Source organism: Canis lupus, chromosome 8 (genome assembly GCF_003254725.2).
Source record: "Canis lupus dingo isolate Sandy chromosome 8, ASM325472v2, whole genome shotgun sequence".
In the NCBI taxonomy this organism is placed as follows: Eukaryota; Metazoa; Chordata; class Mammalia; order Carnivora; family Canidae; genus Canis; species Canis lupus.
The window spans coordinates 62,920,302-62,943,991 of record NC_064250.1 but is presented as its reverse complement, the minus strand read 5'-3'; the positions used below and the strand labels follow the sequence as shown (position 1 = coordinate 62,943,991).

The following is a 23,690-nucleotide window of genomic DNA, read 5'->3' as shown; positions in this document are numbered from 1 at the left end:
TAGCTGTCCTTATTATGCTGGGTTCTCATCCACAAACATGAGAACTGTCTCCATTTATTTAACATTGTCAAATAAGACTTTCTGCTTATCTCCATAAAGTTCTTGCACATTTTTGTTAGATTTATTCTTTGTTGACACTATAGGTGACATTTTTAAAGTACACTTTATAATAATTCGTAGCTGAATATTAAAGGTGGATGAGTATTCATTTGTAGTGAGCATCCTTGCCGAGCTCTCTCACAAAAGTTATAAAGAAGTGTCTACAAGTAGATTTTCTTTGGTTCCTCTGTAATCACATCATCTATCGAAAGTGAGAGTTTTATTTTTCCTTTCCAATCCTTATACCTTTGATGGTGTTTTTCCTATCTTACTGAACTGAGTAGGCGCTCCTGGATCATAATGAATAGAACAGTGATAATGGGCATTCTTGCCTTACTTATTACTATTTTTAAGGGACTCCGTTGGCATTTCACCATTAAGTATAATGTTTCCTAGAGATTTCTGGTAGGCACCATAATAAGTTAAGGAAGTTCCCATCTTTTCCTAGTTTAACAAAAGTCATCCCAAATGGGATAGAATGCTTCTCTTTTATCTGCCGTATGATACAAATTTTTCACCTTTAACCCGCTAACATGATGACATAAATCAATGTTCTAATATTTAAACCATTCTTAGATTTCAAGAAAATCCTCACTGGGCCATAAGGCTTTATTTTTTTTTAAGGTTTTATGTATGTATGTATGTATGTATGTATGTATGTATTTGAGAGGAGTGGGGGACACATGCAGAGAGAGAGGCAGAGGGAGAGGGATAAGCAGACTCCCCACTCAGCAAGGAGCCCAATGCGGGGCCTGATCCCAGGACCCTGAGATGATGACCTGCGCCAAAGGCAGACACTTAAGTGACTGAGCCACCAGGTGCCCCAAGGCTTTATTTTTAACACATTAATTTGCTATTATTCATTCAGAATTTTTATACCTTTGAAGTAGAATTGGCCTGTGATTTTTCCTTTTCCCACTGCCCTTGTCTGGTTGATAACAAGATGCTACTGCGTTCATAAAAGATGTTGGAAGCATTCCCTTCTTTAGATTCTTTGTATTAGTTTGCACAAAGTCGAGCTCAATCTGTTCCTTCACTGTTTAATAGAACTTATCTTTATAACTGAACAGTTTTTAATTATGGATTCCATTTTTTTAATCCTTTAGGTCTAGTCATCTTTTTTTCCTGGTTGTCATACGTTACATTTTTCTAGAAAACTGTCCCTATTGTGCAAGATTTCAAATTCACTAGCATAGAGTTGTTTCAAAATCTCTATTATGTCTGCAGTTACATTCCCTTTTTCACCACTGATACTCTTTATCTGTGCCTTTTTTCTCTGCTTCTCTTGATCAGTCATGCTAAAGTTTTGTCTTTTATTAGTCTAACCCAAGAGCCTTCTTCTGGTTGTAATGATCCTCCACTGTGGCTATGTTTTCCATTTCATTAATTCCTGCTCTTATCTTTATTATTTCCTTCCTTTAAATCCTCTGATGGTTACTTTATTACATTTATTTCACCCTGACTTGTTAGCTCATTTCATTTCTCTTTTTTTTCCAACAGAAGTATTTAAAACCATACATTTTCCTCTAAATAGCTCTGTGGCTATATATCTTAAATTTTAGAATGTAGTATTTTCATATTTGTGTAGTTCTAAATATTTTTCTAAATTCTCTTATCTCCTTTGATGAATCATTTAAAAGCATATTTCAAATTTCCAACTATATCAGGTCCTAGACACCATTAATCCATTCAGTACTTTTGTATAAATTTGAAAAAGGACACACACACAACACAAACATACATCACATTAACACATAGCTGCAGGGATCCCTGGGTGGCGCAGCGGTTTGGCGCCTGCCTTTGGCCCAGGACGCGATCTGGAGACCCGGGATCGAATCCCACATCGGGCTCCCGGTGTATGGAGCCTGCTTCTCCCTCTGCCTGTGTCTCTGCCTCTCTCTCTCTCTCTCTCTCTCTCTGTGTGTGACTGTCATAAATAAATAAAAAATTTAAAAAAAAAACACATAGCTGCAAACCTGTGCACATTAACCCTGGATGTGTTTGTGCACATGCCCTGTTGCCCACTCACATATATCCTCAGCACTACACAGGAATACATTCTACACACACCCCATTCCTGCAAAGTGACTGGGTCAGGGTCAGAATCTGGCAGGGAGTCAGGATTTAGACATCTGAGCAGAGGGGACTGTCAAGAGAAGAATCTCAGGCCCCTAGGTGGTAGCTAAGACAGGGCACAGCCGCCTGCACATGTGTGCCAGGAATGTGTGCATATATGCTGTTCGTGTGTTTAAGGGCCACTGAGCTGGTGTGACTTCATGTAGGGGGTGCCTATCCCAGCTGCTCTAGGATTTAACCAGGAGGCCCCAAATCTCTACACCTGCCTCAATACTCACATAAAATGTAGTATGTCTAAGATGTGAGTGGTGTCCTCTTCAATGTGGAGCCTTTCTTTAGGTCACCCTTGAACACCTATTATGTGGTTATGATTTTGTTATTGATTTATAATTTAACTGCATTGTGATTAAAGAACTTGATCTCTCTGAAATGAGTATTCCCCAGTGTATGTGTTAAGACTTTATTTGTGGCCTGGGATTCCTGGGTGGCTCAGTCAGTCAAGCATCTGACACTTGATCTCAGCTCAGGTCTTGAGTTCAAGTCCCATACTGGGCTCCACACTGGGCTTGGAACCTACTTAAAAATAAAATAAGATAAAATAAAATAAAAGACTTTACTTGTGGCCCATTACCTGGTCTACATTTATAAGTGTTATGTATATGCTTTTTCTTAAATATATTCTCAAACTGGTGGATTTTAGATTCTTTATATGTCTATTGGATTCAATCTGCTCATTTATTGTTCAAAACTAGTAAGTTTTATTCATTTTTTATCTACTTGACCTATCAATTACTGAAAGAGATGTGTCAAAATCTCCCATTAGGAGTATGAATTTGGCAACTTCTCTTTGTAATTCTATTCATTTTTGGTTTATATGAGGCTGTATTATTAACTCTACAAGTTTTAGAATTGTCACATTTTCCAAGTGAATTGTTCCTTTTATCAACAGAGGGTAACCTTCTTTATAATACTTTTTTTTAAAGATTTTATTTATTTATTCATGAGAGACAGAGAGAGAGAGAGAAAGAGAGAGAGAGAGGCAGAGGGAGAAGCAGGCTCCATGCAGGGAGCCTGACATGGGACTCGATCCTGGGTCTCCAGGATCTGGCCCTGGGCTGAAGGCAGCACTAAACTGCTGAGCCACCCGGGCTGCCCTATAATAATACTTTTTAACTTAAATTCTGTTTACTGATTTCAACTTTCTTTTAATTAGTATTTGCCTGGTATATTTTTAAACTCTTTTTCCTTCATACCACAATGTCTTTACATGTGTTTTATATTTTAATTTAATTTAATTTTTTAAAGATTTTATTTATTTATTCATGAGAGACACAGAGACAGAGGCAGAGACATAGGCAGAGGGAGAAGCAGGCTCCCCAAGGGGAGCCTGATGTGGGACTTGATCCCAGGACCTCGGGATCATGACCTGAGCCGAAGGCAGATACTCAACCACTGAGCCACCCAGGCATCCCTAAAAATAGAAATATCATATGATCCAGTAATTCCACTACTGGGTATTTACCAAAGAAAACAAAAACACTAATTCAAAAAGACATATGTACCTTTATGTTTACTGAAGTATTATCTATACTAGGCAAGATATGGAGTAATCCAAGTGTCTACTGATAGATAAGTGGATAAAGAAGATGTAGTATGTGTGTGTGCACACATGCCATACATGTGCATCTGCTGGAATATTACTCAGCCATGAAAAAGAATGAAATCTTGCCATTTGAGACAATACAGACAGACCTAGAGGGTATTAAGCTAAGTGAAATAAGTCAGACAGAGAAAGAAAGTACCACATAATTTCACTTATATGGGGAGTCTGAAAAACAAAACAATAAAAAAACAGACTCTTAAATAGAGAGAACAAACTGGTGGTTGCCAGAGGGGAGAAGGGGAGAAGGGTGAGGGGACACAAGGAATAGATAAAGGAAATTGAAAGATGCAAAATCCTAGTTATGAAATTGATAATTCACAGAGATGAAAAGTACTACATTGAGAATATAGTCCATAATATTTTAATAATGTTGTATGACGACAGTGACTGCACTCACCTTATATGCTTACCACTCTGGTTCTCAATCTCCTCCACAATTTTGCCCTTTTCATTCTTAAAAAATTACCTACACATTTAAAATCACATTCATTATATTTTATCTAGCATTTCTATCATGCTAAGTGGGACAGTTTTCAATTATCTAGACTCCCAGATTGCCAAAAAGAGAAGTCTCCAAAGCCCCTGCCTTTCCATGCCTTTTCTCTTGATTGAATAAGGGAGAAGGCTCACTTAGACACTATTCTTTCTTAAGCTGTTTCCAATAGCTTCCTATTATTGATAAGGAAGGTGGGAACCCCCTAAAACTGAAGCTTTCTACAAGAAACATTTCAAGTTCAACACCTGGGAATGGGCAGATGACAACAGGAAGCAGGAGGCCACTAGAGTGATGACTGGTTTGGAAAGCATGTAATATATAATGAATGTTCAAACCTAAGAATATCTTGACTTCAAAATAGTGAAGGTCCTCTGTAATCAATCTCTGCAGTACACAGCACAGAAAGCACAAATTCATCATTATGGCCCTTACCCTAAAAAAATGTATCATTTAAACAAACCAATCATCAAGAAAATTAATAAATAAAATGATTTGTTTTCTTTGTATTTGTATGTCTTTACATTGTATCTGGTACTGTGTCCTACAGATCTATTGTTTTAACTGACCAAAAAAAAGGGAAGAATTTATTTTTCAGGAAAGATTTGAAAGAAGAAAAAAATGCTGATTATTTGGATAGTGAGAAAACATATTGTTCCAGGCAAAGTAACAGTTTGTAATCATAAAGACTAAATAGAAGATTATCATGGGACACTTAACATGGCAGAATGGATGGAAGACGGTAAGAAAAAAAGACGAGGGTGTTTTAAATAGAGTGAAAGCCTTGATATAAAATTATTTTCTGGGCACCCCCGGTGGCGCAGCGGTTTAGCGCCGCCTGCAGCCCGGGGTCTGATCCTGGAGACCCAGGATTGAGTCCCGCGTCGGGCTCCCTGCATGGAGCCCGCTTCTCCCTCTGCCTGTGTCTCTGCCTCTCAGTCTCTCTCTCTCTCTGAATAAATAAATTAAAAAAAAAAATTATTTTCTTAATGGGGAAAACAAAAGGCTTTTAGAAGTGGACAATATGAATAAAGGAATATTCTGAAGGTTCAAGAGAGAACAACAGAAACAGAGACGCCACTGAAAATAAACTTGGAACATTTGGAAATTGGAAGAGTAACACTGCACATTGTTCTTAAGGACAGAGACGCTCCCCGTGGGCCCTGCCTCTCCGTTGGGAGGGTCTCCCAGTTTCACCGAAGCTACTGGGTGCACTGGGTAAGCAGTACTTTTCCACTTCCTCTGTAGCAGGCCAGGGGAGACTAAAGATGATGCAATACAGAAACCATTATAAAGGGCAAGATGACAAAAGATGAGATTATAATCTCAGAGGCTAAGAATCCAGAAGTGGGGAGACAGACAAGTGATGAGAATTAAGGAGCACTCCACAGGATTTTACAAATGACAAGCTGATACTTTTTCTACTTTGGGTATAGCAATGACATACTGTGATGGCTTGCCCACTAAACATGGGATGGTGAACTTGAAAGGGACCATAAGAGGTCATTAAGGCCACTGGCTCATTTCATTTACAGTTATCTCTTCTCTTCTAAACCACAGGACCCTCATTTCTCCAAATGTGTATATTTAAGATACAGTTTGTATATATTGGCACAAGATGTTTCCTTCCAGGGGTAATTATTAGACTTCAGTAGAATTGCTCATGTTTAACTATATTGAAGCAATTAATGTAACAAGCATTGACACTGGTTAGAAAGAATGTCCCTGCCAGTTTTCAGTTTCCCAGAGAACAAACACGTAGGCGGGCTTACCTTTGTGAAAGCTCGGTAACACAGACCACACACCTCCACTAGGTAGGCCAGAGTGAAGACGGCATTCTGAATTACAAAGCTGAGCAGTTTTGAAAATGGCTCCAGCAGACTCTGCAATGAGATTGGGGCCAAAGAAAATCAACTGCGGATTCTTTCATTTAAAAAAAAAAGGGGGGGGGATCCCTGGGTGGCGCAGCAGGTTAGCGCCTGCCTTTGGCCCAGGGTGCGATCCTGAAGACCCGGGATCGAATCCCACATCGGGCTCTCGGTGCATGGAGCCTGCTTCTCCCTCTGCCTGTGTCTCTGCCTCTCTCTCTCTCTCTCTGTGACTATCATAAATAAATAATTAAAAAAAAAGTATTAAAGTCTTCTGATACTTTAACTAATGGGATTGTTCCTTTATTTAAAATCTGTAGCCAGGTGGCTACTGGAGCCACTCTGTTGATGTAACAAGAACAGAACTGTACCTTCAATCAATGCCTGAAAGAGTATGATTTAATCATTTTATTGTTAGAAAAGGAAATCCATTTTCCCAGGTGGCATCATTTATAAACCTTATCAACTCCAACACTGTCTTCATGTCCACCCCAGCAACCAAGACTCTGTGAGGTTTGTATTATGATTTTCCATTCTATATCTCAGAATCTGTAGGCATCTATGGGCTCACCCCTCCAGCTCCTTTGAAATCTGTCATCTTGGTTAAGTAGCACAAAGCACCGTGCATGTAAGTACAAAGCACTATTAGCTTAGATAAAACTCATCACGACCCAGCTTCTTGCCAGTGTTTATCAGGAAGGCACAGTTTTGGTGTCTCCATCTGAATCCCACCCATAAAGGGTCAGTTTAAGATCCATCTGCTCTCTAAAGTCATTTAGAAACATTTATTGAGAACCTACTAAGTATCAGGCAGTTAGGTGCTTTTACATAATTTATATTGCTCAAATTTCTTATGACAATCCCAGAGGGACAGTATGTTATAATAGTTAATGACACAAAGTATAGAATCTCACACAATTATTTTCAAACTCCAGCTCTCTGTGACCTGGAATAAGTGATTTAGTTCTGGACTTAGTTCTCTCCTCTGTAAAATAAGGATAATCGTGGTCTCCACCTCATTAGTGTTGCTGTCAGAAATTGGGGAGGTAATGTAGGTTGGCAGCAGTGAGCCCTCCGTCACTGTTAGTCGTGATCTGCATCAGAACTCTGGAACTCTGGTGTCCCTATTCTGCAGCTGAGGCTTAAGTAGGCAAGCAGCTCGCCTAAGGCCATACAGCTATTGAATGGAATTCAAATCCAAATTCCAGGGCAATTTTCCAGAGGTAGAACTGCTCTTTAGGGAAGACAGAATTTTAACGGGGCTCCAAAAGATTTTCATGCCATGATTTCCACTACTTCTCAACCTCCATAGTCCTAGTGGTCTGGATTATAAAAGTTTTATTTAATTATTATTTTATTATAAATAACATTCCAATAAACATGTTTTGTGTGAAATTTACATTTTCATTTTTCTCATTTAGAAGAGATTCCCAGAAAAGGAATAACTAAATCAAAGGATACGAGAATTTTTTAGATCCTTTTTCCTTATTGATATAAAAATGTATTTGTTACATGTTAGTCATGCCGGAGGATAGGAATTATGCCCTTTATTTGTTTATATTCCCTACAGAAACCCGTATAGCACTTTCCATATAGAAAATCTTAGAGGAACCCTTCAGAATAGTACTGTTGATTCAGTATTCTTTGCTCTGTATAAATGTTGTTGCCCTGAAATACGGATAATAGATGAACGGCAACAGGACTATATCTCCAGTTGATATATAACGCATCTTTATTCACCAAAAAAAAAAAAAAGAAAAGAAAAAAAATCTGAATTCAAACCTAAATAAGAAACCTTGTTTTTTTTAATCCAGCAAAGCAGCTAGTGATGGGCCGGTAGAGTATACCAGAAAAATCAAGGAACTTGGAATCAAAGGATCTAGGTTCAAGTCTCAAACCTTCTACTAACCAGCTATATAACCTTGGCCAATCCAATTCCTCTCTTTGAGCCTGTTTCTTTATCTATAAATGATCAGATTAGACCAAATGATCTCTTTGCAACTTTTCCTGCACAAACTACTAGTTTATGAAAGCACAGTCAAGGTATAAAGTTACAGGGGATGTGGCTTCTTGGTATATTAACTAGTAGTTATAGCCATTGCTATGCAAACTACTGCATCATTCTATATAATTCAGCCCAGAAACATTGTATATAATGCAGCCCAGGAATACACAGTGAAGGAGACACAGTGTGGACTTCATGAAGCTCACAGTCTCACTGGGGAGACTTTCATACAATGTAAGTGTTGGCATAGAGAGCTCTATCAAGTACTGTGGGATCTGATATGGGAGAAAGTTGCTACAGAGAATTCCAATTCACTTTTTTAATTTAAATGGGATTCAGATTCTCTCTTGAAGAATGAGAAGGAGTTCACCTCATCAGCGAGAGAATAAAGCATTTCAGGCAGAGGAAATGGCTGAAGCCAAGGCAAGGAAGTATGAAATTAAATAAGATTATAAACATAAAAGAGTTAGCATGATGCCTGCCATATGGTAAGTGCTCAACAAACAGTGGTTGTTGTTTTGATGATAATGATGATGGTTCTGAAAGTAGGCAGGAGGCATGGGGGATGGGACAAGGAGCTGAAGCTGAAATTAGAAAGGTAGGCTGGCAAATTAATGAAGTCCCTTCTTGAATGCCACATTAAGAAATTTGGACACTATCCTAAAAGAAATGAGATGGGATCAAAGATGTTTAAGCAAGGAATCAAGGCAGTAAGATCTGTGTTTGGAAGGATCACCTAGATCACAGTGTGGAGGGCAGACTGTTGGCCATAGCCCAGAACTAAGAGGGCCAATTATAAAAAATGATATTGTGACATACTAGAACTCTTTATACTAGACACTTTCACCATGTTTGAAAGTGAAACATTCAGTATGCAATAACTACTTCAAAATTATTAATATACCTGTCTTTTTAGGTTAAAAAATAATTGAATAACCAGTGGGCTGTTTTACTGAAACATATAATACATACCCTTGTGGCATTGGTAGAGGGTATCTTCAAGAGGCAAATCATAATTCTCAAACTGGAATCTAAAGAACACTGTGAACAAATATGAAAAAAGTAAAAGTCAGTACCCTTCTTTAATATATCTTTTGCTTCATGTATTTTTTTATAAGCATTTATTTTAGGGGGAAAAAAATCTCAAATGCTGCTGCCTCCTTACAGTTTTCTATGCCATATATTCATGTTGAAAAAAAAATCATTCTCAGGTTTAAAAAACTTAATCAAACCATTAATTAAATAATATTAAACAGCTAAATAATTAAGCATAGCTCCTAAACTATTTCTCAAAGATATATTTTTAAAAGTAAATCAGAGAGTGAGTTGGATAAAGAATTGAACAGATGGATGGATGGATGATGGATGGATGGATGAATGGACAGACTGATAGATGGGTAGGTAGATATCAAATGTGTCTAACTCTAAAGAGATAGACTAATTTGTCAAGGGTCATATTGGGGAAAAAAAAACTACTCAGATGTATTTGAAACCATTAGGCTTATTAATCCAAATAAGAACCAGTTTCATCTGCCCTTCCTCTGCTACTAAAAGACATGATAAAAACCTGCAAAAAAGCAGGAAAATTTCTACAAGAAAAAAACTATGCTTCCCAAATCTATTAGAGTTGTATTTTGGCAAGATTCCACATCAAATGTACTTTTTAAATTGAGTTTACTTGGGGGCGGGGTGTTACAACAAAAATAAGCAATATTATTTCACATTGTAAACATATCACATTAGTAGGTTACAATCCCTGCAGCTGTATACCATACTAACCTTTAGTAGAAGGGAACAAACTAAGCCAGTGGTTCCCCAAGTATAACCCCCTGAACCAGCAGCACTTTGAATTACTTAGAAATTTGTCAGAATGTAAATCCTCAGGCTGTACTCCCCCCCCCCCCCCCCCCCCCCCCAGTGCCAGTGAATCAGAAACTCTTAGAATAAGGCCCAGGATATCTGCTTTTTAGCAAGCCCTGCAGGAACACTGATACACCCTGAAGATTGAGAACCACTTCTCTGAACTGATAAGATCAAACTACAGAAGGCTTTTTAACAGCTTAATATTTTCCCCAGATATTAAAAACAAAACAGAATATGATCAAAGGCAGTACCCAGATCTGATCTAGAGGGAGAGTTTTTACATAAATTCTGAAAGTGTTTTACTGGTCCCTTCTAAGGGAACTATTGGCCTAGTTCCAATATTATTGGTTTACTTTGCTAAATACCAACCGGAGTTCATGTGACATTTACATTACTTTAAACCAGAAGCTGAAGACTAGCTGTTCATCAGGTCACCATGGTGTTTTAAAAATCAGGAAATATCCTCTTCAAAACCATGGGAAGACCAACAACAGTAGGCCGGCATTCCCATGTGACAACTGGCTGGTATGCTGCAGCAGCTGGACTTGTTAGAGGGACTGGTGCTTTCCATTTCTCAAGGGTCTCAGTTCTCTGTATTATCTTATCTTACTCCACTCAATACCCTTGCAGTCAGGGTCCCTATGGGCAGGGCTGACTGTCACAAATTAGGCTTACCAGTTGTTTGCAGGTGGCAATAGTTCCAACTGGTCAGGGATGAAGTTAAATATTTTTATTATAGCATCAACTTACAGGCATCTGCATTTGCCATGCCTGACCCATCCCTTCTCTTCAATTCTGTGACCTTAAGCAAGGACTAGCCCTATATGGCTCTTGGTCCTGGAGAGATTCTATGGGACCATGTTAAAATGCATCACTTGACTTCCTACATGTGCATTTACAGTATCTATATGCACACATGGTCTCAAAGTACAATGCTAACTCTCTTTGCTTAGATTTATTCAGCAACTCCAGATTTGTGAGCAGACAGGATCATGGGCTGTGAGAGATGGTCAAGATCTCAGTATTCCCACTTCTCATACTAACTTTTAAAATCAGAGAAAACAGCACACAGCACACAGCTATAGGCCTCTGAATTATCCTTACAGACCCTATTTTGGGGCTATATATTCCAAATCTACTAATTTGGAAAAAGGCATTGTCAGGGTTGGTTTGTCTTTATAAAACACTTTCCATACAAGTGATACTTGTTTCAGAAATGGTACTGCCAACATGTAACTTCACTGGTCAGATCAACAAGTGATTTATTTTATTGTGAGTTAAATATTTCTGTGGTATGTATAAAGCACAAAAAGCTTATAGAACAAATAAGGTTCAGGGACCTAGAAATGGCCACGACCACCCACCTCCTTTCTCCCTACTAGGAGATTGAATGCCTTCAATTCACCCCTGCTTTAGAAGGACTCTAGGCATCAGTTATTGAAGAGGACACTGGACAGGAGTCAAGAGACTTGAGTTCTAATGCTCACACTGCCACCATCAAAGGGATGGTTTTTATAAGTCTCTCCCAGCTTGTACAGTTTAGAGTTCTGCTTCTACACTTAATGGGCTCATGTTGAAAATGATCCTTAGGTTATCAGATTCATAGCTAGGTAATTTGTGTGTATTCTTGGAGGAGGGTATGGTGGCTACGGGAGTGGGGGGTGTGTGGGGGGATGGTAAAGTAGCCAAACAGAAATATAATATCATCTTGGTCCTGCAAGTACTTCATTCACAAACACAATCAATCATTTCTCTTTAGATAGTTCTCTGAAACTTAGCTTTACATTGTATGTCCAGTCTCCTTTTAGGTAAAACTATATATATATTTACTTACACACTTACTTATTTACTTATACTGTAGTTCCACTCATCTCTTGAGAAAAATTTGTATATGAACATAATCTACTAATATCTTAGATGTCTAAAAATCAACTGGAAACATGAAATGACTATGTCAAAATGCCTATGGCAGATTGCTGTAAGCTTGTACATTTGGAGAGCACAATCTACATCACAGTCTGCATTTGGTGGCTAACAGAGATTCTGTATAGCACTTTATGAAACATTAAATCTCTATAAGCAGATGGCAAACTCTAAGATCATAATTGAAAATGAAATCCTGGACTCAGCTTACCTTCAGAGGCAAAACACAAGGCAGCTTGGCAAAAAATGTCTGAAACTGGTTGCTGATTGTGGTCCAGAGGCTGCTAGGAGAATCCATGGGCAAAGCTTCCATGAAGGTAGCAATGTTTTCCAAACAGCGTATCATAGCACCCCCTGCTGGTAAATTCTTTTTGTTATTTAGACCCTAAAAACACAAAAGCATAGGCAATCAACTGCTGAAACAATGTGGGGATTCAGACAGCTATTTGTCAAAGATCAGCTCTAAAAATCATATATGCACGGCTTAAACACGTGTTGTGTGCCTACTATATGGGCTATTCATTGTAATAGGCAGGAGGAACACAGAGAAGAAATGACAAATTCATAGAAACTTGGGGAAAACTGTTGACTTTAATTCAGTGAGAGAAGATGAAATGTGAGTGAGAAATAAGAAACATCTTTTAAGGATTTGCAGTTAGGGTGCTAAGAAGATACAATAAATGATTCCTGCTGGAAACTCTGCTGGCCAAAGCCTGAGCATAATAACTACAGAAGCAGCAAAGTCTCTAGGGTCATCTGCCAACCCTCCAAGCTAACTGAGAAAGCTAATCATAATAAGCAGAGGACTGGACACATGAACCCAAGCATTGTGATACAGTGAACAAGCAATGGAGGTGAGAATTGACTTCAAGTCCTATGACTGAGCAAAGAAATAGGATTTGAATCCAAACCTCATGATGCAACAAAGAAGCAGGGAAGCTGAGACTTGAATCCAAGTCTCTTGATACACTGTACACTGCTCTACCCACTGCACATTCTGAAGGCCTGAATGTTGTATGGGGATGAGTGTGCTTTACAGCTGCCCACCCACTCCTGAGTTGAGGGTGTCTAGAAACTTTAAATAGAGAGTAAATCCACACAAAACAGCAATGTCCAGCTGACACTCTTCCATGCATTGGCAATTTTTATTTTTAATTAACTTTAACCCTTTAAGTTATTTAAGATTAACTTGACATTTTAATATTTAACTCAAATTTAACTTTTAAATTAAAGGACTGAATTAATTTCTTAGGCACGATTTCGGGAGGGGTGGGTCATCAAGTTAGGCCTACCTCCAAGAGCTGACTGAGAGCAGCAATAGAGCTCAGTTCATTGAAGTCCATCAGAGATGTGGCTAAGGTCCGTAAAAAAGTCCCATCTGGAAAGTCAACAATCAGATTTAGTAGTGCTCAGGTTTCAGCGACTGGGCACATTTGTGGTGTCTGGATTCCCTGTGGAGGAATTACCTTTGATAGTGCTCTGGAACAGCTGCGGGAAGATGCCATTGGGTGCCAGCTGATGGAAGATGCAGCGGAGGAACTGCTTGGCCACCCCTGCAGCGTTGCCAGGAACCATCATGCTGGGGTTGAATAGGGAGAGAGAAAAGACAGGGACTCAGGGAGCACCCAGCATGAATTTACATATTTCTGTACCTCCTTATTTAGAGTATTTACACATTAATTCTCTTACAGAAGACCTCACTGTCATTTGCATTAGTAAGATGAAATACTGTAGTTCCACAGAATCCCTGTTAACAATAAGTTTCTAGAAAGAGAGAACCAGGAAATGTCAGAGTGGTTCCAGTCTAACTAATTCCAGCCACCCCAAAGTACATACAGCTGAGGCTTCTGAGGCCCAGAAAGAAAAGGTAGCCTACAAAGGCTTCAAGTCCAGAACATGGCAGAGTTCAGGATGAAAACCATGATGAAATTATTAGCAAGATACTCCTAGATAGTGTCATTAGCTCATGGAAAGCTGATCTGAGAGGAAATGCAGGCAGAGAGATGTTCATAGCTATTGAGAGATAGGAGAACTTTTCTTGATCTGTGCAATTCCCCTTACATTGCACACCACCTCTACCCATCAAAAAAGGGAGCCAAGAGATGATTATGCACTCCTGAGGCCTAAGTATCAGGAAGGACATTCCCAGAGGTGATTAGGGGGTAAATTAACAGAGGAAGAAAGTAGAAATCAAAGCACCCAAATAGGTAAGTGGCAGAAAGTCCTTCTTACCTAAACCGTGTAATTATGCTGTGTCTACCCTGAAATGCTGATTCAAACTTGTAGGTCATGCAGCAATGACACCAAACTCACAGAAACTCTTTCAAAAATTAGGGAAGTAGGAAACTCTTCCCACCCTATTTTATGAGGCTAGCATAGCCCTAAAACTAACATCAGATAAAATCATTACAAAAAAAAACAAATAAAACCAAAGCAAGAAGGAACAAAAAAGAAATGAAAACAAAACAATACAAATCAGTAGTCCTTATGGACATTGAATCCAACTACAGATAAAAAGGATGATGGTTCATTACCAAATAGTTTATCCCAGAAATGTATGAAGGACTTACTTAATATTCAAAATTTCATCAATGGAATTGAATATATTAAATAATAAAGGGCAAAAACCATACAGTTATTTCAACAGATATAGAAAACTCATCTGACAAATTTAATTAATATCTGTTCATGATACATACTCTCAGGAAATTAGAAACAAAAGAGAAGTCCTCAATCCAGTAGAGAGCCCCTATGGACACCTACAGCAAACATAGCTAATGGTGAAACTAAAGGCTTTTCTGTAAATGCAAGAATAAGGCAAGGAGGCTCACTGACTTCTTTATTATTGTACTGGAGGTTCTAGCCATTGCAATAGGACAATAAAAAATAAATAAAAGGCATAAAAATCAAAGAGAAGAGAAACTGTCACAATTTACAGAAATGACATTTTTTAACATACAAATGCTTTTAGATCCTAAGAAATCTTTAAAAGCATCTACTACAACTAGTAAGTGAACCCAGCTTATTACATGTTAATGTTTATAAACTAGCAGCAGAAAGTTAGAAAATGATTTTTTTTAAAAATTCCATTTACATTGGCATTGAAACACCCAAAATTCTTGGAAATAAATTTAACAAAAGATGTGTAAGATCTCTACACTAAAAACCACAAAACCCTGCTGAAAGAAACAAAAAAGACTGAATGAAATAAGTATACCATATTCATGAATTGACAGATTCAGTATTTTTATGTTGTTAGTTATCACCAAATTAATTTATAGTCTCAGTACAATCCCAACAGGCTTTTTGTCCCCAAACTGAGAAGTTTATTCTAAAATGTATACGAAAATTTGGTAAATCTAGAATATGCAAATCAACTTTCTTGGCAAAAATGAGCAGAGTTGGAAGATTCATACTCTCGGACTTCAAGACTTATTATATAGCTACAATATTCAAGAAAGTGTGTGGTGCCAACTCAAGCATTAATGAAACAGGATAGAGTCTGGAAATAGATCGACCCTAATACTTACTATATTTAATTTTAAGAGAAAACAAAGTGATCAGTGGAGAAAGAGAAAGTTATTATTTTTTTTAACGGTGCTGCAAAAACTGGGTTTCTACATGGATAAAAAGGAATTTCAATCCCTATCCTCACACCATTATACATAAAAATTAATTTGAGATGGATCACATAAGTGCTAAATATAAACTTTTAGAGAAAACACTGGAGAATATCTTCTTGATTTGAGGATGGGCAATGACAACAGTAAGAAATAGTCATAAATTAAAAAAAAAAAGAAAAAAAAAGAAATAGTCATAAATTATTTAAAAATTTTAAAACATTATGGGGCACCTGGGTGGCTCAGTTGGTTAAGCATCTGCTTTGGGCTCAGGTCATGATCCCAGGGTCCTGGGATTGAGCCCCTGTGGGCTCTCTGCTCAGTGGGGAGTCTGCTTCTCCCTCTCCTTCTACCCTTCCCCACAACCTCAAGCTCAGGTCTTCTCTCTCTCATTCTCTCTCTCTTGAAGAAATAAAATCTTTAAACAAAATTTTTAAACATTAGATTTCATCTAAACTAAAAACATCTCATCAAAATATATATTAATAAAAGGAACAGATAAGCCTCAGACTGGGTGAAAATATTTAATATATTTAATAAAGGGTGGTATTCAGGCTATATAAAGAAATCCTGCAACTCAACCCAGTTAAAAATGTGTGAAAGATTTGAACACACACTTCACAAAAGATTTATAGAGGGTCTTCAAGAGCACTGAAAAAAGACTCAACAGCATTATTCTATCAGGGAAATGCAAACTATCATGTGATACTCATCAGAATGGTTAAAATTTAAAAGACCCAACACCACCAAATTTTGACAAGGATGTCAAACAACCAAAGTCTCATACATTATTGGTGGGAATATAAAATAGCACAACCACTTTAAAGAGAAGTTCTGACAGTGACTTACAAAATCAAACACACACTATCCTCTTATGCCACAATTTCATTCCTAGCTATTTATCTAACAGAAATAAAATAAAAAAAAAAAACTTGGTTTACAAATAGGCTTGTATAAGAATGGTCATAACAGCTTTATCTATAATAGCCACAAACTGGACACAATGCAAATGTCCATCAAGAGGAGAATAAAGAAACAAACTATGGGATAGTACTCAGCTCTAAAAAGGAAACAAACTATTGATAATACGCAACAACATGGACAAATTTCAGTATCATTTCACTTATATAAAGTTCTATGGTAGAAAAAAAATCAGGCTATCATTTGCTTATGTGGGTGGAGCTGAGGAAGATACACAAAGGAACCTTCTGAGGGCGACGGTAATGCTCTGTATCTTGACAGGGATTTAGGTCATGCCAGGGTATGCATTTGTCAAAAAAACAGTGAATGTACAGTACACATAAAATAAGTGAACTCTCTAGCATGGAAATTTTGCATCAAAAGAAAAAAAGCCTAAAACAAAGTCAAACTTTAGTTAATGATAACTTGGCCAAAGAATATATGAAGTATGTTAATATCTGAAATTTACTTTGAAATGCAACCGAAACTAAAATGGATGGATAAAAAGCTAGAAGGATGGATAGATGATAAAGCAGTAAAATGTTTGCTGTAGAATCTAGGTGATAGGTATGTAAGTGTTCACTATAATGTTCTTCAAATTTTGCAGTATATTTAATTTTTAGAATAAAATATTAGGGGAAAAAGTAAAAAAAAAAAAAACCTCTATAAATAAGCATGAAAAGGAAGAGCAAATATTCCTAAAACCAAAAGTTACAGAAGTACAGTAACAATAGCACCATCTTATGTTTGCAGGAGCTGCTACAGTTAAGCTTCACATATACTTAATCACTTGGACCTCACAGCAAGTACCCTCTGAGGCACAAGAAGGCTATAGATAGTATCTCTCTTTTATAAATGAGAAAATTAAAGCAGAGAGATCAATGTGTCCAAAGTCCCATCCAGTACACATTCCTGCCGTCCTCTGGTCCCCTCTCCCCACTGCAGCTAAAGTAACTTTTGTACATGCTACACACACACACCTCTTGCTGCTTAAAAATCCTTCAGCAGCTTCCCAATGCTGCTAGAAAAACCCAAAATATTTCATATAATTTATAGGCCCTGTATAATCAGGAAAGCCAATCTCACATCTCTGGGCTCTAGCCACACTGGCTTTTTTATAGTTACTCCTATACAATGTCCTTACCACCTCAAGACCTGGGATATGCTTTTTCCATAGCTATTTGCATAGTTAAACCCAACTCATTTCTTTCAGATCTTAGTGTAAACACCACTTCTTCAGGGAAGCCCTTCTATCCTTCCCCCTTCCTCCTAATGCCCAGGCAACATCAGACCTGCCATCTCTCAGCTGGGCTTGCCCATCTCAGTAAATGGCCCAGCAGCCATCTACCCAGCTGTCTGGACAAAACTGGGAATCATTCCTGCCTTCTTTCTCTCAAACCCAACATCCAACCAACAGCAAATTCTGTTGGCTCAACTTTAAAAATATTTCCTGAATGTATCTTTAATGAGACCACTTCTCACTACCTTAAACCAAGTCTTTATTATCTTGCACCTACCACTGAAATGGTCTTCACACCGGCTTCCCTGCTTCTACCCCTGACCTGTTTTCCTGCATGACCTACTTTCAACACAAAAGCCGAGGGTTCTTGGCAAAACAGAAGTGAAGTCATGTTGCTCCTCACTCCCTGCTTACCTCAGTAAAAGCCCAACTCCTTACAATGACCTCCCGGGCCCTACCTGGAATGCCTTGCCCTCCCCTTGTCCGCTCTTCTCCTACCTTTTACTCTGCTCACTCTGCTCCGGCCTGCCTTAGTCTCTGGCTCCCCAAATATCCTGGGCACTTTCCTTACTTTGCATTTGCTGTTTCTTCTGCCTGGAACATTCTTTCTATAAATTGCCACATAGATTTCTCTCCTCCCTTTTCAGGTTTTGTTCAAAAACCACCTTCTCAGAGAGGCTGTCCGTGACCATTATTACACCCAGAATATCATCTCCATTTGTTCTGTATCTCCTGGACTTAACTGATTATTTTTTATAGCGTTTAGTTCTGAATGATATTAAATTACATTATCAGTTTTTCTGTTAATTTGCTTATTGTCTGCCTCCCCAGCCAGAACATAAGCTCAGGAGAGCCACGACTTGCTGTTTTGTTAACTAGTATCCTCAGTTCCTAGTGGTCACTCTATAAATACTCGCTAAATAAATGAATTTTACAGTCTCTCTATACTTGTGTCCATAGCACTAAGCACTGTTTACAATGACAAATTTGTGCAAATATTTTATCTGTGTTTGCCTCCCAGACAGACTGTAGGTTCCCATAGGGCAGGAATCATGTCACTTTTGCCCCTAATTGAAACCTATGTACTCAGCCTATTGCCTGCTACAAAGCAGGTCTAAAATAAGTATTTTGTTGTTGTTGTTTAAGTATATATTTATTTATTTATTCATGAGAGACACAGAGAGAGAGTGAAGGGGCAGACACATAGGCAGAGGGAGAAGCGGGCTCCTCGCAGGGAGCCCAATGCAGGGCTCAATCCCGGATCCCAGGATCATGACCTGAGCCGAAGGCAAGTGCCCAACCGCTGAGCCACCCAGGTGTCCCTAAAATAAATATTTGTTGACTAAAATGAGTGAATGCATAAAAAGATTAAAAATAAAATGACTGAATGCACGCATGAATTAATGAATGACCGGAAATGTTCTCTGGAGCTGCAACTGAACCTAAAGACATTCCTTCTAGGTACACACACTGGTGTTTTAGAAACAGGACAGATATACACAGAGGACAAAAAGAAAGTGACATTTGGACCCACTTTAGGACCTTACCTTTCTGCTTGATTAGAAAAAGTAGTGCTGGATGCCAACCTAGGAGAAAGTAAACAGAGTTATATGAATATATTCAGTTTTCAGGAAGAAATGCATGAGTATTGCAGCAGGACCCACTGTGGTCCCAGCTCAGATGGGGACACAAGGAAAACCATTGACAAATTCCCTGGTTAGGGACAGGGGGCCCACTTGGTGGTCAGCCTCCGGCGTTCAACCTAGCCCAGTTCCTGAGATCTGCTTTCTGCATCAAATCAGGTGTTTCAACGGAGACACATACAGTTAAGCTAGTTTCCTCTATCACCAGGCCAAATTTACAAACTGGCCGCTGCAGCCAAGTTAGTCAGCAGAATAGCACTTGACCCAGTCCATCTCTTTATATTTGAACTCAACTCAAAATTCATTTCTTTGTATTTCACCTTTGAAATGTAACCACAAACTGCAAAAGCCTCTGTAAGACAGTAAAATAAGGTAATAGGGGTATTTGTCAACTACTCTGTCAATGAACTGAAATGACATACTGAGAAATGTATCAAGTAATCAACATATAACATGTAATTTTTAATAATTATATGGCTCATCCACATGGAAATATTCTATATGTATTAAGAAAGAGAATGTCTAAACCTGCTAAATCAGTGGGGTTAGAAAAACTTGTCTTGATCAGTAAGCCATTGAAGAAACAAATAAGGAGAATGCTCATGTTCATTTACTTAAGACCACAAGAGTGTGCCTGGCCAGGAAGGCATTTGGAGAGGACTGGAGGGACCAGCAACCACTAACACGAGATACCATTCCCAGTTGCTTTGGTTAATGACACTACAATCAATCAATAAACATTGGCAAATGACATAGATAGTCATTAAGGGTGCAGCAAATGCAATCTTGATGGCTCTATCTGCAAAAAGGGATGAGTAAATTTTAAGAGGGATCTAAGTAGAGAGCAAACTACACAATCACAAAAGTCTTGGGTGATAAATGCTGAGATTACATATGCTTAGAATGCCCTAGAAATAGCTCCTGTGGGACTAACAAATAAACTTAAGTGTTCATAAGTCCACATGACCTCATCTGGAATTATGGCATCCAAGAAAGTCCTGAATCATTTGATTGCTGAATCCATTTCCTGGTAGGTTTGGTGATCAGGCTACTGATGGCTACTTTAAATGCCCCCCTCACACCCCCATCTCTTACCAGTCTAGCCAAATGAGATAGGGATTTAAATATATGTATATGTAAGCAGGTAAAAATATATCTGCTACTGTTTTGCCTTTACTTCTCTTCAAAGCCTTTTGCCTTTACTTATCTTCAAAGCTCACATCTTTTCATCCTGACAGCGGGCAATGCTTGAACATTTATTTATTCTCACTGATGTTAGACAAAAACAAAATAAAACCCCTCTATATGGCGGCTACAACTTAGATCAGTTCTTTTAAGGAGATGGTACAGATCTAACCAATAATTTTATCTATTCTAAATCTGAAATCTGAAAAGTATTGATAATAAAAATTCTCAATTCTACAAGCTGATACTTTTATTCCACGATTGATTGCTATGATTAGGTTAAAATCAAGGACTTAAATGAAATAATTCTTCTTTTCTTATCTCTTCATCACCCACTGTTCATCACTGCACACCGGCTATTTCTAGGTATTATAGGTGGAATAGTTATACCATCTAACCATTTAATGCTTTCCTGTTTGACTAAATTGGAAATCAGCATTTCTTCTTAAAAAAAAAAAAAAGATCAACTTTTAGCTCCATTACAATTCATTATCTTTCCCTCTGTCAAATGCCAGGAATTTGCAGAATTCTGTTTTGTTTTGTTTTGTTTTTTTTTCCCCTACCTCCTCCATGGAGATCTTCCCAAAGAAACTGTTTCCATCCTTAGCTTCTACAGCACTTACCACTCACACTACTTATTACGACTCTTAATCAAGACTGGAAACTCAGGACATTCATGTGGAATTCAGTCTGATCCTCTCCTATAAATTGTTCACACTAGGACTACAATTTGTTACTGAATTTGAGTTATACATATACCCATGAAATATACATCACTCTCTTTCTAATGTCCTATCCACTAAATGGAACCTTCCTAATGTGAAGATTCTCAAAGTATCTTAGTTTAATCTCCCCTCAGTTGAGGTAGAAGCCCTGTTCCCAAAATATGTGCAGCCTTCTATTTTCTGAGCCAAAAGTGTAAAACTATACTCCATCTCCCCCTCCCATGACAATGCCTCATGATTGCAGGACGCCTAGAGAACCCATCTTAAAACACATAAAGAGATAATACTATCTAAATCTTATAAATAATAATATCTAAACCTTGTAAACTGTCTAACTATGAACTGTGCACAGTTCTGAGTACTTATGCCCCACACAGTAGCCCAAGTAGTAACTAACACCAATAAACAGTGGAGTTTTCTTAGTGTAATTTTCTCTAGCTTCATTCTGACACTGTGACATTGTGGCTCATGACCCAACACGGCTGGGAAATTCAATCAAAAGCTTGGTCCAGGGGCCCTGAATGGCTTAGTCCATTAAGTGTCTAGCTTTGGCTTGGGTCATGATCTCAGTCAGGGTCCTGGGATTGAGCCCTGCATCTGGGTCCCTGTTTAGGGTGGAGTCTGCTTCTCCCTCTCCCTCTGCCACTCCCCTCTGCTCATGCACACTTACTTTCTCTCTCTCTCAAATAAATAAAATCTTTTTTAAAAGTTTGCTCCATTCAATTTTAAAATTAGTCTAGGTTGATCCATCCCACAAATTATCAAACATCTATAAGGTTACTGAATGTTTTACTTTTGAACTGATAGTTTCTATTTCAAGATATAGATGGAATTAGGCTCCTTCTTTCCAAACAAAACTGAAGTGATATTAACCTTCCCACAGATTGCATTATATCCAGCAACAGCGGGGCTGCCAGATCTGGGCTTAAGTGAATGAATGTGGAGAGAACCACAATGGCAAGCCCAAGGGTTTCCTCATCATATTCTTCAAGAATGGCCCCACAGTCATGGCATCTGCAAAGAAAACAGAGGAATGATGTACACGAAAGTCAACAATGGTTTCAAGATATAACAAAGTATATACAGCTATTTTTTGTGAGTCTTGAAAAAGTCCCCAAAGGAGGTCAGTGGTCCCACTTTCACAATAAACAGTTGACTCCAATGCCACCCTTACCCTAAACACAGAAACAGCACACATGACAGAGATCAGGAAGGTTCTTTAAGTCACTGAAAACATTCAATTCACAAGTGTCTGGCCTATATGTACATGAATTATTGTTCCCTTTTACAGCAAGCGCCAGTTGAACTAACAGTTTGAAGCTTCTGATTGAGGGATTTTATGCTTGTAAAATTATTGCTAGGGATAGTCAGTAACAGATATTTTTTTCATTTGTTGAAATTAAACATGAAAAATGTCTGGACACAAATGGAAACCTTCCTACGCTCTTAGATTGAAAAATGTCCTATTTGTGGGTGAGAGATGGGGTAGTTAAGCCAAGAGAACAAGAAAGCCTGGGGAGTCTGGATCACAGTCTCTTCTCTACCACTCACTTGGATCAGTCTTATGTACTCGCCATGCCTACTGAGTGTAATACGTAAAAACACAATGGCACCCGAACCTAACTTCCAACACTGCTCTTTACATTATCAAATATAGGTTCAATTTATTTTTTTTTCAAGTATAGGTTCAATTTAATTCATCTCAGCCAAAGCCCTTCAGACAACTTTACAAAGTGAAGGGAAAGTCTACTGGGAATAGTGAGTGGACTGGAGCGAAGAGCACTATTGAGAACTTTCCGTCTGGAAACTTCCTAAATACAAACTCTATATATGGAATCCCTGACAAATTGGCCTTTTTAAAAAATGTAGAATTCACATCTATAACAAAAAAAAGGGGGGGGGAATGGGACACACACAAAGATTGGGACTTGGAGGAGAACACAAAATGGGGAGGTTGTACTCAAGGAGGAGACAAGAAGAGCCTCCCCCACACAGCTAGGGGCTCCCTGTGTGGACTTTCCAAGGTAGCCCTCCAAGGTGGGCAAGTCACTTCTTTAGAAATGACTGTGGCACCAGCCCTTTGCACCTCATACTCTTCTCCCTTTATCACAAGCCTACCCAGCGCTTGGGATACCAGGAAGTCTCCCCAGCCCAAAGGGATCTCTCCAAACTTGAAATCCTGCAAGTCTTATTCTTCACCATACTCATTAAATAAGCGTTTGTGTGCCAGGCAATGTATAGGGAGCTTAGAGTGTAAAAGTCAGAAGAAAGGGTCCCAGTCCCTATGGAACTCACAATCTGTTGAAGAACCTGTATTTATGAACAAT

At 38.4% G+C, this 23,690-nt stretch overlaps 1 protein-coding gene across 10 annotated transcripts in view; it reads right to left on the bottom strand.

Moving 5' to 3' along the window:
• The window catches only part of UNC79 (unc-79 homolog, NALCN channel complex subunit), a 239,274-nt gene that overhangs the window by 32,976 nt on the left and 182,608 nt on the right, over positions 1–23,690 (bottom strand). For all 10 annotated transcript variants that reach the window (XM_025442760.3, XM_025442754.3, XM_035720124.2 and 7 more), the window contains 7 exons: positions 22,237–22,377; positions 19,358–19,396; positions 13,457–13,569; positions 13,283–13,368; positions 12,202–12,375; positions 9,177–9,245; positions 6,104–6,214 (listed from right to left, as the gene is read on the bottom strand). In XM_025442760.3, coding sequence (XP_025298545.1) covers positions 6,104–6,214; positions 9,177–9,245; positions 12,202–12,375; positions 13,283–13,368; positions 13,457–13,569; positions 19,358–19,396; positions 22,237–22,377 — 733 coding nt within the window. The remainder of the gene's footprint in view (positions 1–6,103; positions 6,215–9,176; positions 9,246–12,201; positions 12,376–13,282; positions 13,369–13,456; positions 13,570–19,357; positions 19,397–22,236; positions 22,378–23,690) is intronic.